Consider the following 10,263-nt stretch of genomic DNA (forward strand, 5'->3'; position numbering starts at 1 on the left):
GGCAGTCATGTTGTGTGACTGAGGGAGAATGCAGGTAAATGTCAAGTTAAATCATTTTTATTTAATTGGATCTTCAAGTAACCACTAAATTTGGAGGCTAGTGCACTGCACAGAGTAAAAGTGTCAGACTAGCCAGGACTTGAACCAAATAGAATTGAGCTGGTTATTGAGAAAATATTTGGAATGTTAATCTTAGGTGTGTTTTGTGGCAATAGAAAAAACAATAAGAAAAAAAGTACAAGCTGAAACTTTCCTTTTGACCAAAATTTTGTAGTATTTGTGTTGGTTTTAAGGGTTGGAAAAATTTTCACCCTGATTGCTCTTGACTTAAATGAAGTTTTAAGGTGGTAAATGAGTTTTCTTTTGCTCCTTTAGGAAATGAGAGATAGTAAACCTGGAAGCTTTAAGTTGGTCCTTGATCACCCCAAAATGTTGTAGTGTTTGTGTTGGTTCTAAGGGTTGCAAAAATTGTCACCCTCTTTCCTCTTGACTTGCATGCAATTTTGAAGTTGTAAATGAGTTTTCTTTTGCTCCTTTAGGAAATGAGAGAAAAATAAACCTAGAAGCTTTTAAGTTGGTCCTGGATCACTCACCCCTCTTCCTCAACTTTGTCTTTTGTTATTTATAAAACGTGTTCCTTCGTTTCTAATAATGTCAACACAAATATTACAATTCATTTATCCTTGCAAATTTGATAAAGGGAAAATGCAGTCAGCCACTAGCTCTGTTTCTCTTCTGTTTTTCCTTGATTTTTGCTGTTAAAGGAAGAAAAATGAAAGATGGAGATGAAGAAGAAAAAACTAAAGGAAGAAAAATGAAAGATGGAGATGAAGAAGAAGAAATAAACATAGATGCAAGAGGACTCTCTTGATTATGCAAATAGTGAAGAGCAAATGTTCTATTTGGAGCTTCTCCAGTTTCAAAGACAAAAATCATTTCTTCCTCACCTGTAGAATAATTGTTCGTGTTTGTCAGTAAATTACTATTAGTGGTGTCATGGGATTATTTGGCCTCCAATTTCTCAACCTGAGCTCTTAATTCTAGTAGCCAATTTCCAAAGAAAATCTTAAGCTTCTTCTTCATCATCAATTTGGGTGAGAGGCATGAACCGATAGAATGGATGATAATAACCGAGTTCTACTCATGGGATTGGAAATTGATAAGTTCTCACTTCACAATTACTGTTGGTTCAATTTCAAACAATATGAGTGATCAGGACCTCAACATTCAGATTTTGAATCAGTGAGTTTGGAAAAGACATTTTGTCCTTTTTTAAATCTTGAAAAATCTTGGTTAAAATTCACAAGAAAATGCTTGAAGTTTTTGTAATGAGCTATTCTATCTCTAATCAACTTGGCGTCGTTGTTCTACATCCTTCAATCTTTGCATCGATTGCCACTTAAGAATTCTTAAATGCTAATTACAGTCCAGTTCGTACATATAGGGGAATTTGCCACATAAGATAATTACAACCCACTCAAGAATTCCTATATGATAATTACAGTCCTAGCGTTTACTAGCCCTACTTTGATCTATTTATCTGAACAAGAATCAAGCGACTATCACTAGACAGATTTTCCAGGATCAAACAACAGATGCAGGTAGCTCCACTACACCGTCCTGCAACTTCTGGGTAAAGCTTTTCTTTGGCAAAGCGCTGTTGGCAATAGGAGATGGTCCTGATGATTCCTGGTATGCAGCAGCATGAACACCAAGGGCAGCCCGGCCTGATGGATCTGGGTTTTCAGACCAGGCAGCATCCCATTCCAGTGCTTTCGCAGTACTGCACGCAACACTCGGACCTCCTGGAACCGTTGACCTTGCCGCGTTCTGTTTACATAATGATGAATCTAATCACTAACTGACACAGCTGAGCAAAATTTATAGAATTTTTTACAGAGAATAACTGATATCTCTATCCACCCAGGCCAGCTTGGCTTAAGAAACACAGTAGCAATTCATAATATTGTAACTAAAACTTGAATGAAACAAATAAAATGAGAGAAACCCTTCAAAGATGTTCAGTATTTTCATAGAAAGATGATAGTTGCATTTGAGTACTGGGTTAATTTTTATTTTTAAATGGTGTAGTGTTTCAGTAAAGAAAAGCAACAACAATAACATTAAGAATAACAGCAGCAATAATAATGTAACCTTAACTTGAATGAAACAAATAAAATGAGAAAAACCCACCTTCGGAAAGAACCTTTCAAATATTGTTCTGTAATAGTATGCTTCCTTAGTAGTTGGTGTATTTTCTGGATAGATGAAACTGGCATTCATTAACATTGCATCCGAAACCTGGCAAATTTGGTGGAAAAGATCAGCAATCACCATTTCCAATAAAATAGATGAAAATCTAACCTCATCATGTTCTGTAGCTCAGACAGTTCAGAACCAAGAGCCTAACCAATAGTCTGGTCACATAAACTACTAAACCCAGTCATTGTATAGATGACAATTTGTGAACAAATGAAATAAAAAAATTGATAGATTCCTTGCAGCATAACTTGTCAACATGCAGCTGAAGAGATCTCTTCTTACGATCTTTTCTGATTTCAAAAATGTTCTGCTGCGAAGGTTACATTTCTTCAAATTTGTAAACGAGAAAAAGACAAAGTCATGAGTACAAAAAGACATTACAGCCAAGGTAGGGTCTGTGAACAAAGAGAAGGAAAAATAGCTAGTATGAAGATCTTCTTTCTTTTTAAAGGCTGAAGCAAGGTATTTTTTTTTTTTAAGAAAAAAAGGTCCAAGCATGATTTAAAATCATAACCACAAAAATTCATATCAGAAGACTTGGTCAAAAAATTGCGGATGAACATACGTTCTGGTTAGCATGATCTTTCAAGCCATCAATCCAGCTGTAGCCAACTCCATCACTAAACTGTTCCTTCTGCCTGTACAGGATGTGCTGAGAAAAAAAGAATCCAGAAGGCAACAGATGTCAGTGTTTGTTCTCTTATCCATGAGCATAAACTAGTAAATTTTGGGTCATCTGTGGCTAAAAAAAGACATGCTTCACTTGATAAAAGTATTCTGACCTTAGGGAGATAAGGACTCTTTTCATCATCAAATGCTTTGCGCAGAACCCATTTCTCGATTCGACCAAGATCTGGTCTCACCTGCAAGTTGCTGGGAAGTGAGCTGAATGTTTTGAAAAGACCAAGATCAGCACCAAGCAAATGACAGAGTCCTGTGTCTAGGAACTCTGAATGCCTTGGATGCAAGAACTAAAAGAACAGACAAGAATTTATGCTGGAGAAACTTTAAATCTCACAATATGCTAATTATATTTTACTGGTATTTTCACCAAGGTCAATTGCTTTTTGTATTCCAATTAAAGCATGTATGACCAATTCATTGTCTATGAATAACCATAAAGAGAAGCTCAAGGTCATCTACAGTTGTACTAGATTTTGGCAACTACTCCAATATTTGGCTGTCCATGACATCAACAGTTCATTACCATAGAATGCTATCACTTAACATCGATCATAATCCTAACATTTTTACAGAATCAAACGTATTTTTTCTCTAGAATCCTGATCAACTTTCAACCTTAAGATTTCTTATACATGGGATTTGGTGTGCAGATTCTTTGTATACAGGACCATGTCTTATCAGTTATCCTGCAGATAATGGAAGAGAATGCATTCTGGGTGGAAAAACTATGTAAAACTGTCACCTGGGTGACGGTGACAGCCAATTTGTTGTGCCTGAGCCTATTTGGGTCAGCAAACACAATTGTCTATGCCTGATGTATTAGATAATCACCCAATTGTACATCTTTAAAGGCCCTCAAAAATATATCCACCGATGTATAACATGGAAAATCTGGTGGTATTTTTTTTCTGTGAATAGGAGATACACACCTAGTACATGCAAACCTACTTTCAGAACTATTTTCCATCCTACAGGTGCAAACCATCTAATTTAAAAGTAAAAAAATCCATAAAATTACCATCTTCCACTCCGGGTCCAGGTCCATTGCAACATTGATAAAAATTTTATCCAAGAAGGGCACACGAGCCTCTAAACCCCATGCTGAAGTCGCTTTGTTGGCTCTCAAGCAGTCATACAAGTGAAGACCTTTAATCTAACACAATAATAAAATATCAAGACAATCATTCTTCCAAGAAAAAAAATACAAGTTCCGTCTCAGCAGCATATATGATTCCAACAAAGACTTAAAAAAGCCAAATGCTAGCAAACATCGAAGCAGCAACTTCATGAACACTGAGACAACCACCTCAGCACTAGGCACACCAGCTGATTTTAATAGCACAACCCGAAATAAGCCATTAGTGTAGGAAATGGCAATCAATCAGCAACCAGGAGTATGCACGTGCACTATGAAGTATGTGGAAACTAATTGGAAAAATATTAAAGCATTTGACCACTGTACTGTTCTTGTCCAGTGGTACCACAGATATGTGTGCAGCACTGCGTACCTTTCTTAATGTCTCCAAATGGAACTCCTCCTTGTTAGGTGCCTTATGAAAGTATAAGTAACCGCCAAAGATTTCATCTGAACCTTCTCCAGAAAGAACCATCTTCACTCCTAATGATTTAATTTTTCGTGACATAAGAAACATAGGTGTGCTAGCTCTAATGGTGGTTACATCATATGTCTCAATGTGATAAATGACTTCCTCAAGTGCATCAATACCCTCCTGAAGAAGAGAGGAAACCAACATCAGTGTTCATGGTAAGATAAAAATAAGTATGCCTTTTGCAGTTCTGCTTTCCTAAATGGAAAAGAGAAGCACCTGAACAGTAAAGTGAAATTCATGGTGATGAGTACCAAGATAGTCGGCAACCTCTCTAGCAGCTTTGAGATCAGGAGAACCCTGGATTATGGCATGTTCCAAAACAGATATTAGTGAAGAAAACATTAGGTAGGAAGATGAGAACGTTAGCAACACTGCACAAAGATCAGTCAAAACCTCTTTTGGAAGATAGATATTAGTAAAATTATGCACATGACTATCCAAATTAAGGGACAGATGCAAAAACATGAATCTGCCCAAAGCTATTTTGGATCACCAAAACAAATAGCCTGATGGACTGAATAAGATGAGAACAGGGGAAAAAAATCCCCAACCACCAAAGATTGTCCAGACACACCTTCTCCAATCAATAAGACACTCAGAGGAGCCAATTATACTTCTGACTTCATCTAAAGAGGGTGTCTCTAGACAATCTTTGGTGGTAGGGATTCTTTCCCTATTTTTATCTGAGGTCTGAGAAGGTCCCTCTCCCACAAAATTTGTAAGGTGATCCTTCCCCCAAGTAATAAAATGTAAATAAAACCATCTTTTCAAAAAGAAAAAAAGAAAAGAAAAAGAAGTAAAGCATAAGATAGAAAATTTTGGGAAGTTTTTTTATTCTTTTGAAATTATGGAAAGTCAAGGAAGTTCTGTGTACAAAGAGATGCATTTTGGAATTACTCAAGTAACATAACACATTTTGAGCAACCTTTCGGGTATAACAACAACAAGGATAATGTTACTAATGTAATTTCACTACAGCAATAAACATGAAACCGACAAGGGAAAATGAATATCCACAGATAACTCAATCTCTAGCATAAATTGCCATTATGAATACTATATCCATATAAGGTAAAGTAAACCATGTCATGACTTGAAATGAACCTAAATAATGAAACAGGAATGTCTAAAACATATTTGATGCATAAAAAAAAAAGTATACTACTAACGTTTCTGTTGCACAAAACTGTAGAATTGTATTCCAGAAACAAGTGGCATAATAACCTTCAAACCAACGCAAAATGTATGTAAGTGTGATCCCCATTGTCTAGCTACTTTTGCTTCCACCAAGTGACGTGAAGCAACAGCAGCAACAAGTGATGAATCAAGTCCTCCAGATAAAAGTACACCAAAAGGCACATCAGTCATCAACCTCTTCAATACTGCCTGCATCATGAGCAGAAAAAAGGTGGGGGAAGCATATAAGGCATTTTTTGGATAAATAAAGAATATAAAATTTTCAAGGCACAAACGACAAGATTAGGCACAATTAATAGCATGGGCTTATTGGTAAATCAACTATATTGTATTATCTTTGTTGCAAAGTAGTGTTAGATGACCTTTGACACTGTGCTCAAAAAGTAGATAGAAAAAGACAGAAGGCCCTTCGGGAGCCACTCTTCGTAGGACATTGTAAAACACTTGCAATTAAACTAGAAATTCTATTTACAAGCTTCCCCATAAGAGAAAAACTTCGACCTTTAACAAGGAGAACAGGAAAAATCTACCTTCCCAAAGGATTTAGCTGTAATATGAACTTCCAGAGAGCCAAGGACAGCTACATACAGCTCTACCCCCCAAAAGGACCTAGGGTCCTAGTATATTTAGAACAAAACCTATGTGGACCAATTTCATGTTCCTGAAAAATACAACTAAACACCACAAACAAAGCTGATTAACTTAACTTGCATCTAACTTTTCAAGTTTACAAGAGCCACTGTCCTAATATTACCCCTTCACAACATACTTTCCAGCCAGAAAATCAATCAGTGATCAACTTGTTTTTAAGCTTTCAAGGTATAACAAAAACGTGCACAACTACTGAAATATTTTGTAGTCTATGATCCTCCCGTAATCATCATCTCCCAGAAAAGTTTTCAGTCAAGCAACTTCCATCAACTAAACTTCGATTCACAACCTCCTGCTATGACTCAAGAATTATTCACAAATTTGAAAGAGGAACTTCAATAAGTCAACTGCTGATTCATAACTATAAAGCTATGGGTAAGTTCAAATTACTATTCTGGCTGTAAATGCACTTTTTTTTTTGAATTCAATGGAATCAATGAAACTTCTAAAATAAACTATTTGATCAATTTCTTGCATATTTTGCTACCTACATGCAGCTTCCCATGAAAGCCATAATTTTAGCAAATATCTGTTACATATGAAAGCCACAATCTACAAACTTCAAATCATAGGAAAGTTCAGAGCATGCCTTTTCAAAGGCTCCACGTAATACTAAGGGATCATAAGGAGTTGACGGAATCTTCTCCAAATACCATGGTGGGTTATACCACCTTCTCAGCCCTCCTGAAAACATTCTCAAAAGAAATAGAAGAATGAAACATAGCATTACTTTGAAATATAAGAGGATCATCTCCCATACAACAAAAATTACAGAAGAAATATATACTAAAAAGCAAACAGCCATATAAATTTAATTATTTGACAATAAAAGGTTGATGGCATACCATGTTTGCTGGAATAAATATGCCCAGGAAGAAAGACTGTAAAACGTTCACAGTCATCACTTAGAGCCTTCATTTCCGAAGCAAACCAAACTGATCCTGCAACAAATAACACATACTAAGCTGGCATCCCCTCTTACTGACATATAAATAACAATATAAAGCAGTTCAACAATTTCTGAATATGGGAGACACAAATGACTATTAGATGTAAGTGTCATAATATAAAAAAAGAAAAGAACTCATGAAATAAACTCCAACAGTTACCAAGATCAATTTAATTTCAACCTCTTGGAAGAAAATAAGAAAGCTGACATTGCAAATAACTTTTCTGGCATATGCTCTGATGACAGACGCCAAGGCATTGGGAATGGAGGTGGGGAGAGGTTTTCTTAAGCCCATCCAACCTCACCGGGTCCCAAACCACCCATCCAACCTAGTAATTTACAGTACATACTGATAAAACAGAGGTACTACAAGTAATTAAGTGAATATAAAGAACAAGAACAAATAGGACAGGTTTTGTGACTGCTGCCCCCACCCTACCACATCCTTTTCTCTCGAAAAATCATTGACTTTTTTTTTTTTGTTTTTGAAAATGAACCTATTTTCACCTCTTCCTTCCCCAATGGAAGGAATTGGTTTTCTGTTTTACCTACCCCTGGCTTTCTAAGTTATCAAAGAATTAATATGTGCTAGAAAACTAAGTTGCAGTGACGTACCATCCAGCCCCCATCCCATATATAGGGGTGTGATACCAATAGCATCTCTAGCCGCAATGAAACTTTTGTCACGAGTGTCAAGAAGAACAAAGGAGAACATACCATCCAACATGTCCACGAAATCTTCACCATATTCCTCATACTGTTATAGAAGAGCATGTGGTGAATATAGAAAAAAATATAGCAGGCCAAGAGGTGAAGCAAAAAGAGATGCATCTCAGGTGGCAGCCCAAGTTGCCTTGTCTCAGAACCTCTCACTGCCTTTACAGTCTACATTACCTACCTCATCACTTAAACAGACAAAAACAGAACTTTGATTCACTTACAAGATGAGCAATGACTTCACAATCACTACCAGTTCGGAATTGGTGAGAGCTCAACTTTCCTCTCAGTTCCTCATGATTGTAAATCTCCCCATTGACCTAAGCAGCAGTTTTTAAAATTTTAAGAAATCAATCAAGAAACGAATGCCAATAAAAGGATGGCTTCAGCAATACAGAATAGTTGTGATTGAATCTTCATTTACAGATCAACTTAACTTTCCAAAGTTCACTGGCCTGATTAAAAAAAAACGCACATGCCAGTCTAGGCTTATTCTGTTATTAGTGAATGCAATAACTGTAGGAAGCTCAATTATCATTATTTTGGACTCCATTATTAGATGCACCATTGATGAGTATGGGCTAGCCCAAGTTTCAGATCAAAATGGTATAGGCTTGACTGCTTGCAGCACCTTTTACTGGATCTAAACCACATCTTATCACTGGCATCTTGGCTTGTCTGTGATTTGAGAGCAAATTCTTATTTGGAAGAAGTGGAGAAGCAACAACAGTGGGGCAAAGTTCTAAAATTGCTCCTTTAGAACATAAATAAATTTGACAAGAGTAGTTGAGTCATCTGTTGTTTAAAAGCTGCTACATATAACCAAGTGAAGTAAGAAAGACGGTTCTAGTCTATATCATTTTTCCGTCAAAATAGAAAATTAAACAGCCTAATCATTTAGTAGTTCAATTAGACTACATCTCACCTGAAAGCGTCGGAAATTTTTAGAGAGAAAGAAATGCATTTCATCAAGGTTAAAGTTAAGAAACAAATCACATACCGTAACAACGATCGTCTTATCTTCATTGTAAAGTGGCTGATCTCCAGAAGTGGGATCTACTATTGCCAGTCGTTGATGAGCAAGGTAACAGTCTTGATAGCAGTGTAGCCCACTCCAATCGGGGCCTCTATGACGCAACCTGAGTTTATAATGTGAGGTTCACACTTTCAGTATCTTAGTTTCCGGTTCAAGCTCCCTCAAAAGCCAAACACATGCATATGAGGCTAAGTTGCACACAGGAAGTTTTTTCCGCGAAGCAAATGAAATGTATACAGCAAGCACATACAGACATGCAGCCCAAAATGTTCACAAGCTTTGCAAGTAGATGGTTATTTCTCAACATTTTACAAGGAAAATCCGAAAACCTTATACGGAAAACTCCGTGAAAACAAAAGCCGCATTGAAATTTTCCTACAACAAGAGAACTCAAACTTGAAATTCGAAAAGCAAAAAGAAAGAAAGAAAGAAAGATATACCAGTGGGAAAAAAGCAAAAGGAACAAGGAGAAGGAGAATCTAGAACAAACCTTCGAGAGAGCTCGATAATTCGGGAGCGTTTAGCCTGAGAACACTCGCTGCAGCCAAATACAGCGAGGATCCCACACATGGCGGCTGACAGTGGAGAAACGCAGCAAAATTTTCAGGTAGGGAGTCGAGTAACGATGGAGGGGCGGGCGAAGGAATCCAGAGGAATCTGTATTTTATAGGCACCGTTGGATTTCAATCGCTTTTATGAAGATTCTGATATGCATTAAGAACGTGAAAAGGGTATGTTTGTTATTTTAAAGTTAATAAATTGATTATATTATTATAATTTAGCGTATCTTTCATATTTAAGATAAAAAAATTGATTATATTTAAAATAAAATAAAATATAGCTAAAAGGCTATTTTTTGTTATATTCTATTGAACATTAATCTATTGAGCACCTTATCAAACTGCGAGATAGTCTCAAAGAAGTCTCAAAGAGCCAAAATTATTATAATGGAGTCTTATAAGAGTCTCACAAGAGGAGGTCTCACAGAAGAGTCTCATATATTATGTTTAATTGTTCTATGACTTATCTTTTAGTGTTTAACTTTGGGTGTAACTATTTCTCTCCTCTATTATAAATAGAACTCATTGTACTCAAATTATATAAATTCAATGAAGTTTTTCACTATTTCATAAATTCAATAATTTTTGTGGCTTAGT

The 10,263-nt window shown here is 36.4% G+C and overlaps 1 protein-coding gene across 1 annotated transcript; it reads right to left on the minus strand.

Annotated features, from left to right (window-relative positions):
* Positions 1-1,343: 1,343 nt before the first annotated feature.
* On the minus strand, positions 1,344-9,749 carry LOC137943882 (asparagine synthetase [glutamine-hydrolyzing] 2-like). Its single transcript, XM_068789305.1, has 14 exons — positions 9,597-9,749; positions 9,071-9,209; positions 8,295-8,390; positions 7,969-8,110; positions 7,250-7,345; positions 6,994-7,088; positions 5,781-5,942; positions 4,773-4,853; positions 4,455-4,676; positions 3,965-4,099; positions 3,045-3,125; positions 2,828-2,914; positions 2,194-2,301; positions 1,344-1,830 (listed from the first exon to the last, which is right to left on the minus strand). Exons 1-14 carry the CDS (start codon positions 9,674-9,676, stop codon positions 1,585-1,587), a joined length of 1,770 nt encoding a protein of 589 aa, XP_068645406.1. The 5' UTR covers positions 9,677-9,749; the 3' UTR covers positions 1,344-1,584.
* Positions 9,750-10,263: the final 514 nt, after the last annotated feature.

Source organism: Aristolochia californica, unplaced genomic scaffold (genome assembly GCF_029961685.1).
Source record: "Aristolochia californica isolate CCGP_79_NKW_82.1479 unplaced genomic scaffold, dmAriCali1.0.hap1 SCAF_11, whole genome shotgun sequence".
Lineage (NCBI taxonomy): Eukaryota > Viridiplantae > Streptophyta > Magnoliopsida > Piperales > Aristolochiaceae > Aristolochia > Aristolochia californica.

What these genes read in the sequence shown, in the direction of transcription:
- LOC137943882 (XM_068789305.1), bottom strand. Translation starts at nt 9,676, where the DNA reads ATGTGTGGGATCCTCGCTGTATTTGGCTGCAGCGAGTGTTCTCAGGCT. An exon ending in ATAAGACGATCGTTGTTACG is followed by an intron (nt 8,391 to 9,070) that starts GTATGTGATTTG and finishes ACTGCTGCTTAG; the next exon opens with GTCAATGGGGAGATTTACAA. An exon ending in TTGAAAGGTTCTTTCCGAAG is followed by an intron (nt 1,831 to 2,193) that starts GTGGGTTTTTCT and finishes TTATGTAAACAG; the next exon opens with AACGCGGCAAGGTCAACGGT.